General features: G+C 44.2%; 10 protein-coding genes across 10 annotated transcripts; 4 read left to right on the plus strand and 6 right to left on the minus strand.

The window, feature by feature from the left end:
• Positions 1-98: 98 nt before the first annotated feature.
• V865_007793 (uncharacterized protein) lies at positions 99-422 on the plus strand (the record flags this gene model as incomplete). Its single annotated transcript, XM_066231535.1, has 1 exon — positions 99-422. One exon carries the CDS (start codon positions 99-101, stop codon positions 420-422), a length of 324 nt encoding a protein of 107 aa, XP_066087632.1.
• Positions 423-1122: 700 nt separating this feature from the next.
• V865_007794 (uncharacterized protein) lies at positions 1123-1926 on the plus strand (the record flags this gene model as incomplete). The annotated part of the gene is made up of 1 exon (XM_066231536.1): positions 1123-1926. The coding sequence occupies one exon, from the start codon at positions 1123-1125 to the stop codon at positions 1924-1926; it is 804 nt and encodes a 267-aa protein (XP_066087633.1).
• Positions 1927-2161: 235 nt separating this feature from the next.
• On the minus strand, positions 2162-4333 carry V865_007795 (diphthamide biosynthesis protein 2; the record flags this gene model as incomplete). Its single annotated transcript, XM_066231537.1, has 8 exons — positions 2162-2355; positions 2431-2586; positions 2683-3109; positions 3176-3417; positions 3502-3662; positions 3761-3838; positions 3927-4048; positions 4151-4333. The coding sequence occupies 8 exons, from the start codon at positions 4331-4333 to the stop codon at positions 2162-2164; spliced, it is 1563 nt and encodes a 520-aa protein (XP_066087634.1).
• A 457-nt stretch (positions 4334-4790) lies between these two features.
• On the minus strand, positions 4791-8495 carry V865_007796 (uncharacterized protein; the record flags this gene model as incomplete). The annotated part of the gene is made up of 10 exons (XM_066231538.1): positions 4791-5099; positions 5211-5289; positions 5364-5750; positions 5824-6172; positions 6230-6360; positions 6441-6538; positions 6596-6624; positions 6702-8060; positions 8121-8207; positions 8273-8495. 10 exons carry the CDS (start codon positions 8493-8495, stop codon positions 4791-4793), a joined length of 3051 nt encoding a protein of 1016 aa, XP_066087635.1.
• Positions 8496-8939: 444 nt separating this feature from the next.
• Positions 8940-9636, plus strand: V865_007797 (uncharacterized protein; the record flags this gene model as incomplete). The annotated part of the gene is made up of 3 exons (XM_066231539.1): positions 8940-8977; positions 9102-9389; positions 9567-9636. 3 exons carry the CDS (start codon positions 8940-8942, stop codon positions 9634-9636), a joined length of 396 nt encoding a protein of 131 aa, XP_066087636.1.
• Positions 9637-9856: 220 nt separating this feature from the next.
• Positions 9857-11848, minus strand: V865_007798 (uncharacterized protein; the record flags this gene model as incomplete). Its single annotated transcript, XM_066231540.1, has 3 exons — positions 9857-10543; positions 10637-10698; positions 11362-11848. 3 exons carry the CDS (start codon positions 11846-11848, stop codon positions 9857-9859), a joined length of 1236 nt encoding a protein of 411 aa, XP_066087637.1.
• Positions 11849-12118: 270 nt separating this feature from the next.
• Positions 12119-13062, minus strand: V865_007799 (uncharacterized protein; the record flags this gene model as incomplete). Its single annotated transcript, XM_066231541.1, has 6 exons — positions 12119-12133; positions 12214-12460; positions 12532-12568; positions 12634-12718; positions 12783-12895; positions 12960-13062. The coding sequence occupies 6 exons, from the start codon at positions 13060-13062 to the stop codon at positions 12119-12121; spliced, it is 600 nt and encodes a 199-aa protein (XP_066087638.1).
• A 485-nt stretch (positions 13063-13547) lies between these two features.
• V865_007800 (uncharacterized protein) lies at positions 13548-17069 on the plus strand (the record flags this gene model as incomplete). The annotated part of the gene is made up of 11 exons (XM_066231542.1): positions 13548-13592; positions 13707-13837; positions 13901-14049; positions 14115-14222; positions 14295-14472; positions 14535-14865; positions 14923-15028; positions 15086-15153; positions 15212-15372; positions 15426-16240; positions 16324-17069. 11 exons carry the CDS (start codon positions 13548-13550, stop codon positions 17067-17069), a joined length of 2838 nt encoding a protein of 945 aa, XP_066087639.1.
• Positions 17070-17450: 381 nt separating this feature from the next.
• Positions 17451-18822, minus strand: V865_007801 (uncharacterized protein; the record flags this gene model as incomplete). Its single annotated transcript, XM_066231543.1, has 6 exons — positions 17451-17500; positions 17589-17733; positions 17875-18129; positions 18271-18393; positions 18526-18634; positions 18800-18822. The coding sequence occupies 6 exons, from the start codon at positions 18820-18822 to the stop codon at positions 17451-17453; spliced, it is 705 nt and encodes a 234-aa protein (XP_066087640.1).
• Positions 18823-19412: 590 nt separating this feature from the next.
• On the minus strand, positions 19413-21658 carry V865_007802 (uncharacterized protein; the record flags this gene model as incomplete). The annotated part of the gene is made up of 4 exons (XM_066231544.1): positions 19413-20235; positions 20320-20769; positions 20839-21050; positions 21164-21658. 4 exons carry the CDS (start codon positions 21656-21658, stop codon positions 19413-19415), a joined length of 1980 nt encoding a protein of 659 aa, XP_066087641.1.
• Between the last annotated feature and the right edge of the window lie 3189 nt (positions 21659-24847).

Raw genomic sequence — 24847 nt, forward strand, 5'->3', positions numbered from 1 at the left:
TGGAAGCTTTCGAGTGCAATCTCAATCAGGGAGAAACAGATTCAGACTCAATCTTTATTCAAATACAAAAAGAAGTGATGAAATCCTTATCTACCGTTATGCCTTACTCTGATACTTTTGATCGAAGACCATGGCTCGAACCTCTCGACGAGGACAGAAGGAAAGCGCTAATCCAGACTGTAGTGGAGCAAAATATGATCAACCTCAAAGATATTTTAGCTAGAAATATCGGTGATGAAGATGCCATAAAAACGTTTGTGGAAAATGAAAAACCAAGTTGGAGTGGTATTTTCAATTTTCACGATAAGGATCAAACAATCTATGCTACTTGGTCAGCTAGGAATGAAAGTAGGGGAGTGATCTGTTCTGGTAAAGGGAGTGAGGTAAGAGGTGATCTGTTAGTAGTGTCTCCGGACCCTTGAGCATTGAGTATAATGCCCATTCGTCAGCACGAATCTTCGGCAGGATCTAAAGGTTCATCAGGACTTCTTCCGATGTTCTACTAAGATGACAATGATGCATGTGGTTTAGCCGAAATGTATAGCATCAACGTACAGGCTGCTGGAGTCCTATCAGGTTTTCAGTAGACTTCTCAGAGGCATGTGTAGAAATGTTGTTGGGGGTGTGTCAGACGTCATATCCCTTCCCATTTTCCTACTACTTCCTTTAATGATAGGAGAACTGTATTTTCCTTTGAATTAAGCTTCCTTTCTACTGCCTGATCATCAGCCCTAGACTACTTCTAGTCCAGATACCCGTGTCTTTCTTTTCATACATGACCTCCTTGTATAGTGAAAAGAAAAATATGATCTTCTCTGAAAGGTTGTCAAGACATCATGACTCGTTGTGAGATCATCGAAAATAGTGTATGAAGACCACCTCATTGTTCATAACAACAGTACTGATTGGAAGCCGGATCCACAAGATTCACTACTTATCTTCTATCGTTGTTGGAATTGTCTGTTGTGTTTGAGATATCATCAATCCTCTTTGAACAGAATCTATCTATCGTCTCAATGTAAGTCATCAACGGAGTCCTTGAACTACATGGTCAGTATACACTATCTGACTAAGCAATTTGATAGTCTCATAGTCCAATCCTACCCCGAATACTGTACAAGCATGTCATTCTTCGGTCCAACCATACATCCCGACGGTTCATTCGTGACATATCATCCTATCCATCCCCCTTCTCATCCATGTTCATGTTCTTACCACGATACACAAGTCGCATTCGATGATGGTGATCCTCTACGTCCCGATCCAGGCACTCCCACACCATGTCTACCACCACCAGGTCCATGTCCTAGACTTAGTCCACCAGGAGATGAGAATCCCATTTCCCATTCCCGAGGTAGGCCAGGGAGACCTATAAGTCCAAGACCATGTATACCTCCCCACGGTCCATATCCGGGTCCGATCCCCCCTTCCGAGCGGGACTACAGCCATACCTACAACAATCCTTCAACTCCTATATCTCATTCAGCTCAACAAGGTCTACCTATCGCATATCCCAACTCTCCTCCAAGGTATACACCAAACTCACCACCATTATACAAACCCCTCCCATCCCCTAGCGAGGGCACACTACTGCTAGCTCCTCCACCAAGTTTCCTCGCTTCAACTTGCCCATATATACAATCAGCTAATTCATCCCAACTACCAACCCATTCATGTCCTCACTGTTATTCCCATTCCCATTCCCAGCCACAGACGGCAGATACGGTGGATTGGATGGTAGCGGTATTGATCATCTTGAATCTATTCGTATGGGGTGCAGTAGCCTGGGGTTATATCTGTGAGTATACAGATGGAGATTTCCAATGGGGTGATTTAGTGGGTAGCTGTGTAGGCGGACAAGGTGCTGCGGGATGGGGGAAGATCTGTCAGGGAGAGGAATGTAGATGGGCTTTCGTAGATTGTTAGTTTCCGTTCAGTATTTTCCACTTCAATACTGTATACTGCTTTTTCTCAATATGTATATGTACATGTACATTCTTTATTGATATGTCTTCGTTCGACGTCCCACTCAGGCGTGTATGTATATATGTCGTCCCTTGCATATATCTGGTTGTTATTAGGCAATTCTCTTTTTTTCTTTTCTTCTCCATCATTTGACCAATCCCTCCATGCACAAGGTACGATATATGACATACAATCGTTATTTCTCCTCAGTATACCCTCTAGCCACTCCGCTCCTACCTTCCTCCAACAAACTAGGTTCATCCATCCCATACCTAGGTTCCAGTCCTCTAAACTCTCTAGAAGCTAAGAAATTGCTTCCTGCAGATTCCAATTTGGCCAAGGTGAAATTCTGATTTCGTAGTGTCAGAGATTGTATACCTTCTGAGGGGACTACAAGTTGCACTTCGATCAGCTCCATATGCACAATTTCCTACCAATCGCACGAATTCATTCGAAATCACTTACTCTCTGTTGAATCTGTCGCTCCATGGAATGTCTTCTTAGTACGCATCTTTCCAGTGATCAAGGAAAATTCAGGTCCATCATTATCGTCTTCATCCTCATCGCCATTCTCAACGCCGTTGCTTTTGGCAGTTTCAGCAGAATTACGCTCTTGAGCCTCTATCCAGGTTGGTGAAACCAAATATTAGCCTCACATATCGAATACATCTCACAGACAGGTCCCATGACCATATCAATCAAACCGAATATACTCACCTGTCAACACCTTGCCCAGATCCAAAGTCCATTTCTCAGGCTGCCAACTTCCCCCTTCTCCCTGAAGAGCCAACTCAAGTTCCCAAGGCGTAATAATCGGTCTGAGGAAATCCTTCGAGTTATCCACCAACCCGCCCTCATTACATCCAACCAGAACGAAACATTCAATCTCGGCGAAATTGGCAAGTTTCGCAGGATTCAGTCTTCCGACCGATAAAGTATACGATTTCTTCTTGGCTTTTCGGAGATCCGATCGGAGTTGATGTAATAATGGTTGAGAGGATGATAAGCCGATGTTCGATAAGATCAGTCCGAAGATATCCGCGCTCATCGCTTGGTGCAATGCGAATAGACGACGTTGGAGGAGTCGGGACGTTTGACGATGTAGGGAGAGGACGGAGGACGATGAAGGTGAGTAGAGGTATAGCTATACCAGGCAGGAAGATCAGGTATTTGTGCGGGTGGTGGAATGTCGTAATGTATTAGCACTCACAGGGTTATTCGCATAACTCATTTGAAGGTTGATACTACTTCTACCTTCTTCACCAATATACCAAATTGTGCAATCGACCCCGTTGGGTGGTACGATGGATCTCAGAGCAGGAGCTTTCCCCTTCCCTTTGGTATCCGGATCTGACGAAGGGAGGGGAACAGACGATGAGGTGGGTGGTTTATGGATGGTTGCGAAATTTATGGGATGAGAGGTGGTTTTGGTGAACGCTTCCTGTATCTCATCTGTATTGTCCATCCATGTTAGCACAGATACGAAAGGGTTTGCCTTACGACAGCTAGATTGATGGACTAGGACATGACACTTACCCGCTAACCAGTCGAACGATACATCCCAGACTACGACCACACCCTTCTTCCCACCTTCGTCACTTAGTTCTTCTTTACTAGCTTCCGAGAATTGCTCGGCAGCGTGGATAATGTCCAATTTCCGTCGAGGGAAGACGTAGAAGACAGGTAATGCGTCAGTCCTGCAGTGTGTCACAGTTCATCAAGTAAGCTATATGTCCATAATGATTCAAACGGATTTGTTGTGAATTGATTGACAAGTGATCTGCATTGAACTTACGGCGTCAGACATGCATGTCCGTAATGTACCAAAAAATCAGCTGGGAGATGCAGACAGCTCAATACGTCTGGGCAACAACTATGTCCAATCAACAAGTCAGCTCTCATCTCATGATTTCAAGGTAAGGGTGAAGATCCCATCGTACCATGTCGGAAGTACCACTCACTTTCCATAAGTACTATCAGCCAGAACATAAGCTTGAGCACCTGTATGCTGTATCTTCATCTGTATCGATCGGTAAACCTGAACCGAGGAAGGCAGAAGTTCATCTGGGAATTGGAGACCAATCTAATCACGATATATACGGTGTCAGTAAACACATATATTAATCTGTTCGCGACCCTGTAAAGTGCTCACATCCTTCCAGAGTGAAAGTAAACATCAACTCACAGTCTTATAACCCCCTTCCAAGATCCTCTTAACAGTCTCATCAACTTCAAAAGCCTCTTCTATACTTATTCCTTCATTCCCATCTCCCATAGAGCTAGGTCCGGCTTTGGCAGACTCAGCTATACTTTCTAGTTCCGGGTGGACCAAGGCATGTTCAGCGGGTGTTGAGAATGCGTCCGACATGTTGAGCTCGTTGTGATGTCCTCGTTTGAAAATTTGATTCTTTCTGATTCTTTGGTTCCAAAGATTACTCCCTTGACCAACTTGGTTTGTCTACTGGACTCAGGTGTAGTATCAATTAAGAATCTACCGGTAACCCTATACGGGTCAAACGTTGAAATCATCATCCTAGCATTGGTCATCATCACTACCAACTTTTTTCGAAAACATGTTCAAAACATCGGAAATCACCGCCGTGGACTTGTGTGTCACGTGATAACACATCCAGTAATCAGTACTCCATCAATCAGTCAGTCAAGAATGGACAGAGAGAGAGAGATATCCATGCATTGTACAACCATCTGACAACATGACAAGACGTCCATGATCATTACAACGATAGAAATGAGGAACAACAGGAAATCTGAGCAATGCAATCTGTAATATGTTTCAATAACAATGAATAAAAATTTCCTCTCATTTACTTCTTCTCCCACCGCCCTTCCGATCTACCTTCATCCCCACTCTCAAACCTCATCTCATCCTCTTTCTCCCACCCTTCATCCTCTTCATCCTTCATCACCGACAACCCATCTTCTCCTACTTCCACAAACTCGCCATCTGCGCCTCTCTCATACTCTTTCTTAACCTTCTTAGCTCGCTTTTGGGCTAATTCGTTGGATTTCCGTTTCTTCTCCACTTTCTCAATTTGCTGGGTACTTGCAACTTTCTCTTTGACCCGACAGACTTCTACGGGGATTCCAGACGATAGTAGGACGTCGATCCATACCTGATAGTACATGAGATTAGTATCATGTCATATTCATTGAATACCTCGCGTCCTAATTGGCTCGTAGCAATCTAAATCCACAGTGATGATCAGTCGAAGAAATGAACTCACCTTCTGAGTTTCAGATAAACTATCCCCGGGACCTTTAACTTCCACGAACCTAGCTTCTTTCTTCTCGTAATTCCACACACTACACGCATCTTTCCTATCAGCGACTTGATCCGCTATCCACTCATGGTGTTAGAAGACGAAACTCTCACTCACATTAAATCAGGTACACCAGAACTACGATGTCTGTACTCCTCCGCTAACATCCTACACACACCCGACATCGCCTCTCCACCAATACATTCCAATATCTCCCTCAAATCATCTGCGCTATACTCCCAATTGACTCCTACTGCCCAAGTCCCTCTGGGTCTTTCTCTTTCATCTACTTCACTTAACATATCTAAAGCGGCGGAGGTACTACTCATTTCTTCTAATCTCTGTTCGATTGCAGCTGATCGGGAAGGTGCGAACGTATCTTCTCCCAGGTCCAAGGGCGCAGTCTGATAAGGAGTTTCGAAGGCTCCTGGTAAAGGCGAGAAGAGGATAGGCCACATGAGTAAGGTGAATAACGTGGTAAGAATGGATGACTCCGAGTGGAATCTGAATATAACCAAATCAGCTCTCAAATCAGTTTCTGCGATTACAGACATATAAGTATACAAGAAACACTCACCCTTTATATCCTTTATCCTCCCACCATTCCAAGACCCAACCTTCAACCGTCACTTCTCCTTCTCTACCTAACCATACGGATTTTCCCGTCTGTTGTAATCCCATTCCCCCACCTGCTCGAAGCTCCTCATCACCCATCCCCAAACTAGCTTCTCTATCACCACTTACACTCTCCGAAGCAGATCTCGCACGATACCTTGGCGCTCCCATATTCTCCATCACTCTCGGCGCAATCAGTTCACGCGTTTCGCATTTATTCAGTGACGCATAAGAGATATGCCTCTCGTCGGAAGGTAAGTTGAGTTTGTTTTCCAAACGGGCCAAGCGTCGAGATAATGCTGGACGGTATACTGAATTTCACGAGTAAGCTCAGACGTAATACGCAAACGGTAGGTGAGGGAGCTTACTCATATGTGTATCTTCATCTAACAAAGCATCAATGCATGTTTGAGTAGCTTCGCGAAGTTTCTCTTCTTTCTCCTCGGAACTGGCGTTGTAGTGGTTCATCAAGACTAGGGCGAGACGGTCGTACCAAGCGCTACGATGGTTTTATTAATCAACTCTCTCGTTCATCATCACAGCCGAAGGATGGAATAGTGAAAATGACGACTGACTCACCCTCTCTTGCTCCTTCGCCATCTCCGCTGAGCCAGCAGAGCTTTCAAGACCATACATTCCGTATCGTACTCGTGCAATATCCCTAACGCAGTCGCTCCCTATTACCAATATTAGCTTGACTTGCAAGAAAAAAAAACACTCAGAAATGAGCTGACCTTGTATACGATCCTCGTCAACACATGACCTAGAATAATGAGAACCAGTCAGTTCGATGTCCGCTGGTGTCACACCGCGAGGATCTGAAACGGAACGGCAACTCACCTGTCTTAAACCTATCTCCTACCAATCCTCCTTTCTCCTTCTCATAATCCACTTCATCCGCTCCCTGTCCACGTACAAGTTCCAACCAAGTACTCCAAACACCTTCCCAAATCTTCTTGACAATTTTCGCTCCCTCCGTCCTACTAAAGATCGGTTTATTGTTTATTCCAAAACCAGGGACGAATTGTTTTCTCTGTTCCTGCCAATTCTCACCTAACGCATCGGATACTTTCGTCTCCCACCCTACGGCTCTTTCCCAAATCAGCAATTCATCCCTTGACGACCAGATGAACGATCTGGTAGGTGAGCCATAATTGGGATAACGGCGTTTATGCGATGTGACGAGGATAGAAGGTAACATCAAACTTGATCCACCAGATGTTAATGGTGGCGTTCGAGAGAAAATCAAGTTGACTCGTGAGATTAGGGAATGAAATTCTGAAGAAAGTTGAATAGCGGAATGACCAAGGAACGGTAAGAGTTGATTGACCAATAATGATTCGGAAGTTACTCTGGTGGTAGAAGAAGAGAATGGTAAAGTAGCTTGTTTGGATTTATCGGCGAGCTTGCTTTTACCTTTGACCGGAGTGAAGCTAAGCACTGTCTGTTTCTTTGCCATTCCCCTTAAAGCATTGATAGTAGTATCTCGAGTGATCAACGATGAAGGTGGGATTTTCTTGCTTTTAGCGATCTTCTTTAGATCTTCAGCAGATATACAAGTCATAATATCATCTAAGCCGAAGTCCTTTTCCGATCTACCAAGACATAGTATAGGCGGAGGGGGTTGAGGCGTCAGAGAGAATTCTTCCATCAGAGGTGTTTTTGTGCCTGACCCTGAGGATGAAGAGGATGTTGACGAAGTATTAGATACGGATCTACTTCTAGCCAATATCGATGGTGGAGGGGAATGAATCTCTGCACCTTCATCATCAATTTCTACTCTACCCACTTTCGAAGCCCACAAACTTTCTTTTAGGACTTCAGCTAATTCCGGATCTGCTTTTTCTTCCTCTAGAGTCAGACCTGATGAGAGGGATGACCAAGGTTTGAGCTTTCTCTGCAGGGTAGAAGGCAATTTACCTTTAGCTTTGGCTGATAATGGAGTGGGATACGATTTGGTTGGTGCCAAAGGCGATTTGGAACTACTTGCAACAGGTATGGGTTCGTCGTTGTTTATGATAGAAGGCTCAGAATCAATGATATCTTGAGGGATCGGTAATGGTTTAGATAATATCTTCATAGCTCGCTGAACACCTTCTTCACCTAATTCTGCAGAATATGCATTGACAAGTGAAGAGTATGGGTGGATCTTGCATGGTCTTCGGAGTAGTAGTCGAGTAAGGAGATAATGAGGTTCGTCTAATCAAGGTATTCATAAGCTCTTAATCCTTGTTATTCCAGTGGAAAGCAAAAGCATACAAGCTAGATCCAAGATATATTTCAGTACCCATAATTCCCTGGCGGTGAAGAGATATGACTCCGATTCCAGAACGGTGTTGATCATTTCTATACACCTTACCTATCAGTGCAATCCGCGCCACTCGCTTCAGTGGAGAAGACAGAGGACTCACCATCAAATAGCTTTACATACATTGATATTCGACCTTCCTCCTCCTTGATATGAGCCTCATTCTTCCCCTTTCTCGGACTCGGACCAGGTCCTCCCTTCGCAGTGAGCTTGTACCCATCTTGTTCTGTGTCCGGAGAAGGAGTCGGACTAGGGGTGATAGGAAAGTTGCCGGAAGAAGGGAGCGGAGGTAAGGTGAACGAGGGAGGGGGTGGAGAAGAGTTCATCGTGCTAGTCTTTCCAAGAAGAGCTCCTGCTCTTCCGTCAAGGAGGAGGACGATGAGCCAAGACCCGATGCGAGAAGATGGTGCTATACTTGCAAGAAAGAGATCCAGTGACTCACTCTCACTCACCCTTTCGTGCAAATGATTTCATCTCATCACGGTTGACCCGACGCGAAGAAAAGTCAAAAACACGAGAAATATGAGCCTGATATACCAATGCAATCATCGATTCGTTTTGATCCCGCTTCCGAGGTGCTCTTGGAGAAAGTATCAGGCTCAGTGATTTGTAGAATCCCTCTTCCTCCAATCCTGATGCATCGAATGAACATGGGACATCTAAAAGACTACAATCATAACAATCTCACAGCATTAAAAACACATCATACATCCCTTGCTTGTCGATACACCCACTAATTCCCTAACGCTGAGCCTAGAAGACCAGACAAGATGTTCAGAGCTTCCCGAGTACTTCTTTCCGCTTTACGGCAAGTATCAAACCATCCAGCATTCCGACCTGGCCTCCTGTAACGCATCACCATCCGATTCCTACATTAACATTACTTTACCCAAACAGAGTGTATGCTAAATGATATCTGTCTCGAACCGTAGCCCCGTCAAAGCATCCACAGGTATAACAGGTCTCGAACCCATTGCCGATCCTTTACCAGCCCTTAAATCCATCTACTCTTCAACATTATCCACACTTTCTTCGTTACCTTCCGGATCGGTATACAGACAAGCCACAGAAGCATTGACGAAACATAGATTGGAGGTGATTGAGAAATCAAACGAGGATGTATTGAAAGTGGAAAGTGAATTGGGTAAGATAATCGAGTTGACTATTGAGGAGGCAAAGGCGGAACAGGCTTTGGTAGGCAAAATGATTGAATGGAAATCGTGAGTTTTACAATCTACTACCTAATGTGTTAATTCGAAACAAAGTGTCGTCTTACACATATCCTATCTCCCTTCTATCAATCCAAAGTCTATCTTCTATCTCTTCTATCGGATCATTACATCCTCCTGACATCCTCTCTTGGTGTCGCACAATGCTGATAAAACCCCCTCACGCAGTTGGGAAAACCTCGAGCAAGAACCTCAACCCGATCAATGGAAATACTTTGAGCCCGCCAGTGACGTCTAGGTAGATCAGATATATACATGGGATGGATGGAATAGATGCATACTTGAGGACAGCCAGACTAACAAGTCAATCAAGCACTCACTCACTCATTACCATTTCTATCGCACATCGACCTGACAATAATGTCTCCGCGTCTGCGAAAGTCAGTGCATCAGATGCAGATACGTAGGGTCATGAACAAAGAGAATCCGCTATAAATGGCATTGTCGCATGATTCTCTCTATGCAGGTGGTAGTAGATGTTTCACTTTTTCGCCATCAACAGTAATCATATCAACACTCTGATCCTTATTGAAAATCACTTTGGTCTCCTTCATATTCTTATCAAAACACCTATCTTGGAGGTCATGAGTGGTAAGTGTACCAATGATACTAACCTTGCTATACTCCATCCCCCATGTTCCTGAATTCAAATTTCGATCTAGTTCTTGCCTAATCTGACTATTACCCTTTGTCCACCAGCCGTTCTTGTAATCCCCTTGAGATAAGCGGGAATGGATACTCTGGGTTATATGGGAGTGTAAGACATGATCAAATATCACATCTTTCGTTTCCTCTGTGACATTCACACTCTCGTCATGAAGAAATCTTTGCCTTGTTTGAGCTTCGTTCAGGCGATCTTCAAAGGCTGTATAAGAAGCTTGGTTGGCATCGCCGTAGAGATAAGATAACCCAGATTGTATCGAAGAAACTTCTATCGATGGACAGCTTCTTGGGTGACCTCGATCACGAAGCATCTGAATCGATGAAGATGGATTATTTGGAGGGTAAGCTTTGTTGATTGAGGACCATACTTTCTTTAGTGCTCGAGACCGAATACTCGGGACGTCACTTCTTTCTCTCAAGTATGAAAATCGTCCGACAATATCTCGGTTGGAAGTCGATTGTGCAGACCATAGTTTGCTCGGCTACCAACAAAGTCATGGGTCCGTATACGTCAGTTTAAGTATCACTAACTTCGCTCTCCTGGTAAGTCTGAGGAGCACAATCTCCATACTCACTATTTTCATTGCAGGAGACGAGTCTTGAGTCTGCGAAGAATCTGAATGATGGTCCTTATAGACTGATGGATCGCTTTGACTAGTGTCAGACGACAACGGTATCTTATTCAGATCATCAAATGAGTTCGAGTTCGTTAACGCCGTAAAATGAACCTGGTGCAAATTCCATGATGGCAGTGTAAGAGTTTCGTGAAGTGCGAAGTGATGTATGGATTGAACTTAGGGTGATGGGATAGTCTAGGATGAATGCTAAATGGTCTTCACAACATGATGTTCAGCTTCAATTCTATTTATGTAGCTTTCCATTGCTACTGCCCCATCCCAGACACATCGAAGACGACCTATCCGGCAAGTCGCAGAGTGCCAACTCATCTGAGGTGGCTCTCCTTTGTCCCAGCTAGGCTGTTATCAATTAAAGGATATGTATGCGAGACTAGCATGTGACACATTTAGTCCTAATTCCGTCGCTTCATCATACTGTATAAATGTAGCGTTTTCTGCGTACCATCTAAGCCTCAGCAAAGTGGTTCAGGGAGTTATCACATTAATATTGTGCCATATCATGCTATTTCGAAAAATTACGGAAGAATATCGTATTAGATGTCTGTCAATACTGTATATCATATCTTCGTGTAGTACACGATACTGCTACAGATCACTCCACTTTTTACCTCTTCTTACGGATCGTCACAGAGGTGAAATTTCATAGATAATCCTCGACTAACCATGATAATTAACCCTAAAGTGCCCATCTGAATTATTAATATTCAATCGAAAGTTATCTGCCAACTGGGCAGACCAATTTAGTGTCCCGGGCGTCTCTACATCCGTATCTGTCGTACGTCCATCATCCGAGGTACCATCCGTCGAATCATCATCTGAAGAGGGCGTGGGCGGAGTAGAGTCCGATTCGTCCGAGTGCGGATCGGACTTAGAAGGATCAGCATTCTTCCTTCCATCATCATCTCTCTTTTTCCTATCTGTATCCTGATCAGAAGGTTTGATCCTATCGCCCGTATCTTTCTCCGGTCTATCATCTCTATCTCTATTCCTGTCGCTTCTATCTCTTTCACGCTCTGGTCTATCGGATCTTTCCCTCTTCGATCTCTCGCTGGACGACTTGTCGGGCGAACATGATATGATGAGGAAAATGAGCACGAGAATTACTATTATTATAGATTCCACAAGGGCTTTTTCGAGATATATTGTCATTCTTTCAGATCGGTAGTGTCGGATCAGTATGCTCTGATTGAGATGTGAGGCTTGAGAAGAATGAATTCTTATATAAGTAAGAGGGTTGTATGAGTACAAGAAAGACTTTGTAGATTGTATGAAAGGATCGAGGAGGTACCAGGTACCCCTTGAAATCCAAGCATCTCAATTGAAAGGATGGTTTGGAGAGGGTTTAGTAATGTCACCATCAGCATCAGTACACTGACTAAATTTCATGTTATATACATGTGATTTGTTGAGACGTATAGTCTATGAGATTTTAGCCTGTAATTCAAGATATTGAGATCAGCGATGCACGTATGTCGAGATCGTCCATAACAACGGGAAGGTTCGTCTACACTTACATTACTGAAATCCATCTCTGGATGAGCTTTCTTGAATTTTTCCAACATTTCCAACTTCTTCAATTCATCCGAGGTAGGTTTACCCATCGCTTTCTGCCTATTATCAAACATCATCTTTTCTACCATACCCCTTGTCTCGCTATCCAGGTCTTCCAATTTGGAATTCTCAGGTACGATTTTGGTGGTATCGATTTTGGGATGATGGGTTAGAACGTGAGGCCACCATTGATGGGATTGGATATGAGCTCTGTATGGCGCAAAAGTAGTGATCCTTAGTGATGTTGACTAGGCAGCCAGACGAAGACGATGGGGACTTACGATAATTTCTCCAGTTCGATATTGAGTGTGCCATCATCTGATGAGCAAAATCGTATGAGCTTGGCCACTCATTGTTACGTTACATTGAAACTTCAGCCTCACCTATAGTCCACGACGATTCATCCGATATGATATCGTTGAACAACTCTCCTTCCAGTATAGGTTCATTAGATGTCTTCAGCTGGACCTATATAGTACAGGAGGAGTAGTCAATCAGCGCAGTTCTTTGTTGTACATGTACCTAAACTCACCTTCAACTTTTTCTTTCCCATCACCACATTTATATCCTTCCCCTTGGTTCCCTTAGGCAACGGTACTGTGACAGTTACAGTCGATAAATCCTGAGTCCATTGGTATGGTAATGCTAGAATGGCCACTTGTAAGCTACGGGTGAATCTCCCCCTCCAGCCTTATCTTCAATAACTCACCAGCCTGTTCTGCCTGTTCCCTTGCTCTCTCCGTTGCATCATGCTCAGCTTGCTCCTCCTTGGTCAAGTCGTCGTAAAGTTTGTTGGCTGTCAATTCGGACATTTCTGATACTGGTCAAAGTCTTCTCTCGATGAAAGGGTCGGACACGATATCTGGTTTCACGACCGGTCTCGAAGCTGAGATGTGATTCTTGGCAATGCCTGCTTAGTCTGAGGATATGACTCGAGGTGATGTGCTGTGTGACATATGCATGAAGAACAAAAACAGTTGGAAGAGTGATAGTAGGTGGTCTTCCTCCACTGTGACTACTCGTACGCTTGATGTTCTCAACGGGATCAATTCTTCACTTGCATCCATCGATGTTATTGATGAAAATCAACCTACTCTAGTTCTGATCATCTACACCTTACGACTATACCTCCATCTATCATCACTCTCGCCACCTTAGAGCCCTCGATATATCAGTCTGACATCGCCCGGTACATCCAGGCGAAACTTTTGGCCAGCTCAAGTCGCAATATACAACAGGATACAACGTTCGATCAAGCAGGAAAGGATAACAAACGAGGAGAAGCAGAATCGCCGCCATGGCTAATCAGGCAGTCCTTCAGACAGATTGGAACGATTATCATGTGAGTGTTACCTCCTTAATGTACAGAACGCACAACATAGCTACCAGAATCCCTTGTGATCAATGTCTGCAACTTGTTGTGCAATGTTATGACTGACGTTGAACGATAAACTAGTGGTTCTCTCAAGATTACATACCGAGACAGACGGTTCCCGTCCTACGACTGTTTGCCTCTATCATCGAATCTCAATCCAGGATACAGTGTTACATCAGAAGCTCAGATAGGAAGGCAGAAATCGTGTCTAGGTATATTCTCACTCCCCTTTTTGAGCTCTATGATCAAGCTGACGAGATATCCTGTTCGATCAGGGTTCAAGATGCTTTTGCTAGGATGAAAGCTTCCAATGATCTGGGAGGTTATGGACAAATCAGATTACAGTGTGAACAGAGGGGTGTACCCCAGTATAGACCAAACTACGCTCCTGCTCCTACATTCGGTGGTGTACCCTCGTCATCCAGTAGGTTCTGATCGTTTTTTTTTTTTTTTCATGCTGATCTCCTAGAGCTGATTTGTTGATGACAGGTTCATACTCTCGCCCGGCAGCTCCCGCCACCAACGGATATGGATCTTCCTCATACAATCAAGCAGGTCCATCCAGACCAGGAGGTTCAAATTGGCAAACTCAAAATCGTAAGTTGTCCCTCCCATCGTTCCTTCCAACGGGCCATACAGCTAATATTTTGTCAAAATCGATAATTATAGGTCCACCACCTACTTTACAAGACTGGAAACCCAATCCCATGTGGAAACCTATACGAGCTTTGACAAGTATGGAGATGTTACCGGATATATCACATAATGAGAACTCGCATGTGAGAAGGGAAAGAAAGACGAATTTCTCGATACCGAATGATGTGATAGAAAAGTTGAACTATACGAGGTATGTCAGAGCATTGCACTTTTGTGACCAGAATATCCTTCGCTGACGCCTTTTCCAAATAGAGATCATCCAAATTCACATCCTCGCTATGCCATTCGTCTCTTCTGTACTTCCTCGGATCACTATAAACCCCTCGGCATGCCTGCTTTACCTGGTCAGCCGGTACCCACGAACAAAATAATACCGATCGAGTACCCATCCAACCCAGACATAATGGTTGATTCCTATCCACTGTCGTTCAAAGAGAAAGGTCTGAGGGGAAAAGCGGGTAGTGCGCCGCCATTTGATCTGGAGAAGGCACCAAATGGGTTATCGAGAGTTCCAGGGAGAATGACAACTATAGCTATGGGTCATACTGGCCCTACGGTTGGGAAGAAGAAGGATGTTGCGAAGGTGAGCTGACTCGATTGTGGAGTCACAAAATGTAGCTCACTACAAGTATATTACCAGCGATTCTTCTATCAGATCGTTTTCACCGAAATGACAAGCAAAGAAACCTTGATAAATCGCTTGAAAGGTCTAGTCCCAACCAGCGTGGAAGCTTCGTTAGCGGAGTGTGAGTGGCAGAATATCTGCAAATTTAACAATCATTAACGCTATATCCACGCATCAGTCCGAAAACGTCAAGAGGAGGATGATGATATCGTCGTTGGTACTTCTGTAATGTCACTCAAGGATCCAGTGAGTTGTCGACGCTTCTACAATCTTTTCATGTTATTAATGACGTTTCTGTTGCCAGCTGGCGTATATGCGGATGACAAGACCCGTTCGTTCCTCAAAATGCACTCACATACAATGCTTCGATGCGCAATGGTGGATCGAAAGCAATAGTCAGCATCCACAGTGGCATTGTCCACACTGTGGGAAGGAACTGCAGTTTCCGGAATTGATAGTGGACGGGTTAGTCAAGATGGTCAACTTTGCGCCTAGTCTTTGCTGACATATATTCGCAGATACGTACTATCGATTCTGAATGCTTGTCCAGATTCAGTGGACGATGTCATACTGGAACCAAGTGGTGATTGGCATACCGAAGACAACAAGTACGGTTCGGCCGATTGGTTGGCTTCTTACGGTGCTGCTGCTGCGCCGTCACCGGTTGAGAAAAAGCCAGAAACAGCTCCTTCGCCTCAATCCAACGGACCTTCTTCCGACAACGCGAATGCCAAGAGAAAGATCGTTGAACTACTATCGGATTCAGAAGATGAAGATGACGAACCGTTATCGAGGACTGCCAATGGTAATGCTCGTTCACTAGCACTGCCAGCTGTTGCCATACCTCCACGCTTTACTCCCGCTGCTACACCCGCTACCCCTGCTACTGGTGGCGCTTCCTCCGCTCGATCTTCAATCCAACCAGCCAACGATATCATCGATCTTACCCTGTCTGACTCTGAGGACGAAGACGATACCGACGAAGCTCCACCAGCTTCTCAGACGTATTTTCGCGGACCGGGCACCGAATACACGAATCGAAACGCCGTCGATTCGAATCCTCCCCTTCACTCTCAGATAGAGAGTAAGGGATCGGCAGCTCGGCCCAGCGGCGGACCTTCCATATCTATCGAAAGAGATGCCCCATTGAATGGTCAAGGGAGTGCAGCACGAGGTGGTGGGACGTGGATCAATCCATTAGAAAGAGAGGACTTGTTGAATACGAATCCTAGATTTGGTCAGGTGCCTCCTGCTGGACCTCGTGCTGGATATGGATCAAGCTCCGGATCGTTGTCTAAGAGACCGAGAGGGAACGAATGGTATGACGATGAACGTGCGTTGTACGATTTTTAGTCAAGATTATGTACGATAGATGAGTAGAACGGGTCCCTGATGTATGTTGGTCGAATTTTGCAGGTCCGACGAATCCCGATCTTCGACAGACGTCTCAAAGTGCAAGTGCCAGTGGTAATGGAAGTGCTATCAGATCGGGAGGATTTTCGTCGTATTCATCGAATCAACCTCAACCGTACCAATCGTCTGTCCGACAGCCTTTTGTCTCACATCCCAATCCCTCACAATCTTTTTCTTCACCCCTCCCTTCACCGACATATCAGCCACTCGCACCCAGACAGCAAGCTCAATCTGTCTCATCACCACTTATCCCTTCCGGCCCATCAAGCAGTCTCACTAATAGGCCTTCAGCGATGAATGTCAGTGGCTCCTCAAGAAATCGAACCGAACCTTCTTCTGCAGTCTCTTCAACTCAATCACCTAGTCTAAGAGTCACCATCCCTAATCCGAATTACCGTGGTGAGCGAAGTCGAACCAACACACCTCTGAATTCTGCTACTATTGGTATTCCGAATACTGCTTCACGGGATAAGAGGGACACGGACGAAGCTTCGTTGGAGCTCAATCCGAGACCTGACGTAGTTTCACCTGATCGTCCTACCTCAAATGTGAATCTACCAATATACAATAAATTCACTTCCACTGCCAACGGCAATGCCAATAACGCTGGTAATCGGGACGGTTTGGACAACCGTGTCAATGACGATGGTGACGAAGCTGAGAGATCCTCTGATTTGGGATTGGGAATGGACACGATGGAAGAGAATTTCTGGGAGGGTGTATTGAATGGTGATATCGATAGGATATAGTGGAGAGTGAGTGATGGTAGACATACTGTCGATGTAATCTTTTTTAATCCTAGTGTATAAGTATTCATGTGTGCTGATCTATTTATCGATCACGATTATAATCATAAACGTAGATGTATAGATAAGATCATAATTTGCATTTTGTAAATGATCCAATATCATATCATAATGAGTGTTAGTACTTGTCAGGTGAATATGGTTGTCTTGTGTACGTATTTTGAGTATGTGAATGAAAACTCAAGATGTCGAACTTTCTTCTCAGTATCGTACATGATATATATATTCATCATTTGATCTGTACGGTCAACTACATATACCATCTGTGCATGATCGCTCGCGGCCCATTCCTCTTCTTCCATCCTGTATATCATATATCATATCTTACAGCTTCTTCTCTTCCATACCTTCAGGAGGTCTCACTGGTGTACGTTCTGGAACCAAAAGTCAAGATATAAGTAAAGATCCTTTAGTGTTTTTCAATTTTGTTTTTGGTTCTTGGTTCAAATATTCGAAACTCACCTTTACCTATATTACTCCAGTCGGTCGATAAGGTCGTCCCACCACTTTCTGTGAAACTCTTGATCATCGCTCGACGAGTATCGGGATCGGCATTTCCGTATATCTGAGAGAAAAATTTCTGCAAGGCTGTATCACCTCCGGAGTTCTGCGTACGACGAAAAATAATGATTGTTAGCTCATGTGATAAATGTGCAATCTTAAAAGAGTACATAAAGATATGATGATATGACAGCATGTTGAGCATGAATAGACAGAATATCATCTAAATCAGCAAATTGATACTTACAGGATCTTTATCATCTGATTGATCTTCGACAAGCTCATCTTCCAATACTTTATCCCAATTCTTCTTTTCCTTCTTCTTACTCTCCATAGTAGCGGTAGCTGTAGGTGTAGCTTCTACAGGGGCTGGTGCCGGTGCGGTAGTGGTTGTCTGAGACGAAGAAGAGGATGATGGTCCAGCAGGGAGAGAATTTGAATTTGCATCGGACAGGAGTGAAGGCCAGTTGATAGGATTGATTTTAAGTAGTTTGATTTCGATCTGATCAAAATGATGGATTTATATCAGCATACTCAGAGCTACGGTATCCTCAGGACAGAAAGACTATCTTCGAACCAAGGCTACTTAGAACAATACAAGAGGAAGACAACCCCAAGAGATTCTCAGATCCACTCGACTCACCTTGGTGTTCAACACTCTATACGTACTTCCCTCAGTATCAATCCCATCGTACAATGGCTCGAAATTTATCGTCCTTCCTTCGGCTCCTGGACTAGATGGAAGGGCAGGAAGATTGATCGTAATCTACATCAGTTCAACAAGAAAACAAAATACAGGCTGTCAGTCGTCTTTTTTCCTCTTCCTATCAAACCAGGCATCGAAGGAAGGTCCTTCATCATATGTGTTATATCATCTATTGATTTATGCGATACTCACCTTTCGCGTGTCAAATTCCACTTTCACGTTATCCTTGATCCCTTCCACACCGTATCCTTTCATATATACACTCAATGTAAGGTGAGTAAGAGATTGGTAGAAATCGTGTCTGTCGTTCATACCATATCACATCGTTTTCCCATAGAAATCAGCTCAGATCGGAAGGTTAAAGGTAAAAGATTGAAGATGAAAATCAGAACAGAAGCAAAAAGAGGAAAGAAGAAAAAGAAGAGTTGACATTGCGACGTTAGACATTTGACAATTTGAAACTTACGATGGTAGATCCTTGTTCGACATGCTGAATGAGAATGATCTGATCGTCTGAATCGATCTGGGAGGTTCGTGTACACTGTATCTGGGTGTGTATGTAAGGGCCGACTACACAAGGCGAGAAAGATGATCTGGAAGGAAAGCAGGAGAGAAAGGAAATTGCTAGATCAGCCGGGTGGGATGAAATGGTGGACGTCCAAGTGGAGGTGAGGTGTTGTTGATTTTTCCATCAAATACATCACATCATGACAGTCAAAGTGTATTGTGGTGACTTCACTCGTAATCTTGATGCACCTCTCCTCTCTGGTGGGATGGAATTCGAAATAGCATAATATGCAATGTCATAGACTATTATCCATATATACAAAAACAAGACAAGAAACGAAATTAAGATAAATCACAATTGTCCCAAATAAAGGAGAGAAATGCAATAGAAGCAAAAGTACCATCGACGTGTATATAAAGTATAATATAGTAGTAGTAGTTTATTTTGTTTTGTTGCAGATGAATATGCTATGTGATTGATACGTAACTGGATATATGAATGATAATTGTTCAAACAACACTTTTTTGGAACCTTATCTGTATGTGATGTCTCTATAGTCCCAATCCAACTATTACATAACCAAACTCAACAAACCACCTGTGAAAGCAAGCACCAACCCGATTGTCGTTGTCGAAACGTTGGTAATTCGTGAGATGGCACCAGAGGAAGAGTTTCCTTTAGATGTTCCACCATTCTTACTCGAACTCTGTCCATTCGAAGTTTCCAGTGCCTGTTTATCGACGGTCGCACTTCCCGTTCCAACGATACTAGTTTCGTATTCTGTCGTGGCATCTGCTGAAGGCGTCGAGTTACTGAGTGCGTCTTCAGTCAAGAATACCAGGGCTATCGAGGGGGCATAAACTGGTATAACACAGTTTCCATCTGTACATTGGATTGTCACAGTCGATTGTTCTCCATAAAGTCTACCGTCAGATGCGAATGAAGTACCGAGTGTCTGACCCGCCCAAGTTATATTGTATTGCTCCGATACACTTGATGCTCTGAGGTATCTGACAGAGACGGACGAAGTGGCAGTACCGACATTGATGGTGGTTTGAAGATCGTTGGCACCGGTACTATCGTCAATGTAATTGAACATGACCACACGGGTAGGTGCATCGTTCTCGTAAACGGCGTATATGGGGTGATAGATGTTATTGGCATCTTGGTCTGTAGAAGGTGAGATGTCCACAACCTTCGATTGGTTGCTTTTGCCGAATGCCTCGGCGATGACCAGGGTTGAATAGTAGATCGATCCGGTAGTCCACTGTTTGGTAGCTGCTTCCGTTGATGGAGGTGGGGTGAATGGGTTGTAGTATACGTTCTGTCCACCAACGTGCATCAAAGCGGTGGTGAAATTGCCCCAAGCCATTTGAAGAGCGTAATCGGCCATCCTAAAACACCCAAGCAAACGCACAGTCAGTCTCCAATCGAACCATTGTAAGACGATATGGTCTGAGCCGTGTTCATTAACTCACCACAAAGCCACACCGAAACTATCACTCAATCCTGCAAACCCACCACACGAAGCAGTGTTAGTTTCCAACATGATGAATTCCTTCTGAACGCCAAGGACAGTCTGCGAGTTGGTCAAATACGGTGACACCTGAGCCTGGGCGGAAGTATGATTGAGGAAATCCGAAAAGATAGCTTGAGGGTCAATGACGTTCCCGTTGATCTTACAGTTGTTCGTAGGGTAGTGTTGCACCGACACAGCAGCGAGATTATCGACATTGCTCGTCAACCAACCGGCATTGAAAACATCGTCCAATTCAAATCCTTCCACTTGACAACATGTGGAAGGACCGATGAAAGCAGTAGTATCTATCAGGTTGTTATCGGCAAGAATCGATTGAGTCATCGTATCGAACTCTGTAACGTAGTTGGATACGCCCCATCCCGATTCTCGTTTACTATGATCAACGTATCTATTGAAATCATATATTATGTCAGTGTATCATATAAAATAGGGGAAAGACGAAAAAAGGAAAACCCACAAATCAGGTTCATTGCCCACACTCAACGCTAAGAGATGTTCACCGAGGATATCCTGAGCCCACTTGGCAGCGATGGGGACGTTACCCGTTGGCGAGTCTACAGCAGATTCGTTGAACGATAGACCGAAATACCAATCTGCTCCGACGAGGGAAGTGATGTTGCCCATGAGGTAGAATAGTTCAAGGGAATAGTTGATCAGAGGTGTGTCGGTCTGAAAATAAATAGAATAGTAAGTGAACAAGAACCCAGATGAAATGAGAATGAACTGTGTAATGATTGGGGGAAGAAAGAAATCGATCGATCGATAGACAATCAGATACTTACAACACCCGATGAGACTTTTATCTTATCCAACACCGCACCATCTTCCAGCCCACCGGTGAAGATCGTACTGCCTTCCTGGGAATTACCACCAACTCTGATAACTGGTCCTACACCCGCACGATTCTGGATGTTGGCCATGTAATTCAGAAAGGGGACTTTCATATTCGTCGAACTTGATCCCATCAAACTATTCGCGATGGACAATTCCACACTGAAACCTAAAAAGTTTCCTTTCTGAGCTATCGAGAGGGATAAACCCTGGTCGAGGACGGCTTGTCCATTGGAAGGTAAAGTGAGTGTATAGGATGTGACTGGCGTTTCGGGTGGAGTAGGTGGGGTAAGGACCGTTGGATCATAGGCCGCTAATCCGGTATATGTACCTTCTGCTGCTGAGGCTGTTGAGGTGGCGGTAGAAGCTGTTTGGTCGCCTGTGTAGAGAGTGAGGGATTGGGCGGATATGAGAGAAAGAAGGGAGAGGGAAGCGAGTCGAAGCATGTTGTCGAGGACGATGGTAGAAGAGACGGTATAAGATGGGATGTATACAAGTGGTGGGTTGTATATCCTAGATCCAGATGTAGGAAACAAAGGAGAGGGTAAGGTTAATGTCCAATATAAAATCAATCAGATCAGATCGAATCAGTTGGTGGGAGTGGCAACGAAATGATTGATGAGGATGATTAAACAAAAAGAGGCGAGAAGAAGGATACGATGTGATGTGTGCAAGTCTTCTTGACGTAGTGTTTTGATTTACGAGTATTATGGTGTATTCTAAAAATGACTGATGGTGATTGCTTCAAGCCAACTGATCAATTATGATGTCTCTGTGTGTATGTGTATATATAGAAGGATCGATGTCGATGTCGTACAGTTGTATGTAATTTGTGATTTGATCAGGAATGACTGCGAGTAAAGAGTGTGGTCTTGTGTCTTTGTGTTCTTGGCTGAGAGTGGATTGTCAAATGACGCAAAAGTAAAAAAAAAGAAAGAATGTGTGGTTTGTCAAAGGAAGAAATCGTTGTTGATGATATACTATATTATCATGTTATACTGCTGGTGATGGTAATGGTATGGTACGTAGGATTGATGATGTACAGGTACGATACGATGTGATGTGAACAAAGGTGAAAGTCAACATCAATAACAAAGAAGGACAAAATAACAGTCAAGGATAATTTTTCCTCTTCGTCGAACTCGATGTCGGCATGAACGCTGAACTTCGACCTTGCTTTGCTTGGTGCTCTGTGCTTTGTGCTTTGTGTCATATATACCGTAAAGGTCAAATGCATTCCTTTGGCTTCATCTCCTTTGTGCTCGATGGTCTTTGCTTTGGTGTTGGTCTTGTGCTTGGATCCGTGATCTACGCCTTTCCGTTGTTTTCCCTTGCTCCTGCGCAGGTTCCCTTTTCATTATTCCCTGTCTAATTCCAGAAAAATGAGTACCAGATCACACCTGAGGCGCATCAAGAGAGGGAGCGATAGGTCCAAGCGTCACAGGAACAGAGAACAAAGGATATCTCCGATACACTGGTAACTCAATTAACTACTGCACTCCCAGACGCGTTGTTTTGAACAGTTGCATATGAGCTGCGCATGGTTATTTTCGCCCGAGCTGTGTACACAAACTCTACTCAGAGTTGTGGAGAGATTACGAGGGCTACTCTTACATTCGACTGATTGACGGTACATCGGGTTTGTGTGTAAGCATATAGCTGCATGTTTTTGAGCGAGAAGAAATCTATGAGATATCACTGTAGGAGACAACGCATAGACATCCAATCTGATACGCGGAGTGTGACCGCATTATCAATTTCACTTTACTTGGTATGGGATGTGCGAAAACAAAGGCACATTCGGTACTGCGCGTAGTCTTCGTCCCTGGGTACAACTGTAGTCAAGTGCAGCCCTGCAAATCGCGTCTGGAGCAAAACCTGGTCTAAAATTAGGAGACCCATCAAATACTGTCTGCATAGGCACCAGACTGCTGAGATCGATGGATCGATGAAGCCATGACAAGCTGCAATCATCAAATGTGGCATACATACGAATATCGTGCACTATGACAATGCCAATCATCAGATAGAGTTGTGGTAATCTAACCTTTTATAAGAAAACATAATGTCAGGTATCATCTCATTTGTACACCGATGCTGACGACGGGGAATACCAAATATTACTGAGTCCTGCAAACTGGTCGGTCTCACCGAGGTCGCAACATGAATAATCCTTATCCAGAAGCTGATTTTGCCAATCTCCTGGAGGCAAATCATAGACATGACCCGAGTATTCAGAGGATTTAGAGTCGCAAGCTGGACACACAGAGACGAAGTGGAGATGCAGATCTCATCTTCGCCAATGACTTACACATATTCAAGGCTCTTATACGTTGTCAGACCCGGTTGCCTTGTTCAGAAACTAGCGAACACGCCGGGGAGGAACTCCCTCTCGCCAGGCTGGTATTGCATTTGAGTGGACGAGCGGTGAACGAGCTCATCTAATGCTCTGACTGCCTTGCATTCTGGCAAGACTAAAATTGATATTTGGTCGATCTCGAACGTACATTCATAAAGCAATCCTAGTGTTATGCAACTGAATGTCGAAGAGAGATCATAGTCTATGCGCCTCACAGTCACGATGCGAGGAAGGAATATGAATGAATGGCATGGATCCGTCTGATCTCACTGTGGGTCCGAATGGTTGAGGTAGGTAAAATGTAGGTTAAGGAACGTCGCATTAGGGATATGTCATGACGCTATCATGATCCTAATTCTTGCTACACATAGCGCCCGAACAGATGAGAAACATGACAAAATATCATCAAAGAGATTGAACATTTTTGTGGTTGTGTAAATTTATGGTACCGGTCATCACAATGAGTCAAGTGTTGAAACTGAAATAGCAATCATCGGACCTGCCAAGATATCATGATTGTAGAGGCAAAAAGGGATTTTGTCTCATGCTGTTCTGTTGCCGACATGTGAGATATCTACCGCAATTATATGGATATGGGAATGCCTGAAACTGCTCTCAGCGCAGACTTCACCAGTGAGTTGATAGTTATGAGGATATCGGACTGATCACATGAGAGTCGTCAATCGATAATTAGGTCACCAACCCATCACCATTGACCGGTCAACAAATACTAGATTGGCGGAGTTATTCGGTCTACGTTTGAGCATCAAGCATCTTGAGTGGTATCACCCTCATTCAGTATGAGCAGGACGAAGATCAGTCACTCGCTCGTCGGGTCAATGTATATGCGACCACTACCGTCCCACAGTCGAGACAATAAGTCTACGCCAGTAATTGACGAAGAGATGAGATGAGCCATTTGAGCTAACTACAATTCTTGGATCCAAGCCAATCTTGGTGACTGTCTTTAACCTTTGTGAGATTGGATGTGAATGTTAAAACCGTAGATTACCGGATGGCTCGGGCCGCCTGCCAGGTAGATTGGACCAGTGCCACAGCGGCGATATCTCATTTAGACGGACGGAATAAATCGGACCAATGAGGGGAAAGAAACAATTTAATTCCGTTGATGCGTTATGACTGTGTATTATGCCATCTGGTGCTGTTCACCCATCCCATTCACTCACTCCACGCCCATACACCACATTTTTTTTCTTCTCCCTTCTTTTCTCTTATCTTACCTTCCATCTTCCTTATAACTCACCACTCTTTCATA

The sequence above is a fragment of the Kwoniella europaea genome, chromosome 2 (genome assembly GCF_036810445.1).
Source record: "Kwoniella europaea PYCC6329 chromosome 2, complete sequence".
NCBI classification, from domain to species: Eukaryota; Fungi; Basidiomycota; class Tremellomycetes; order Tremellales; family Cryptococcaceae; genus Kwoniella; species Kwoniella europaea.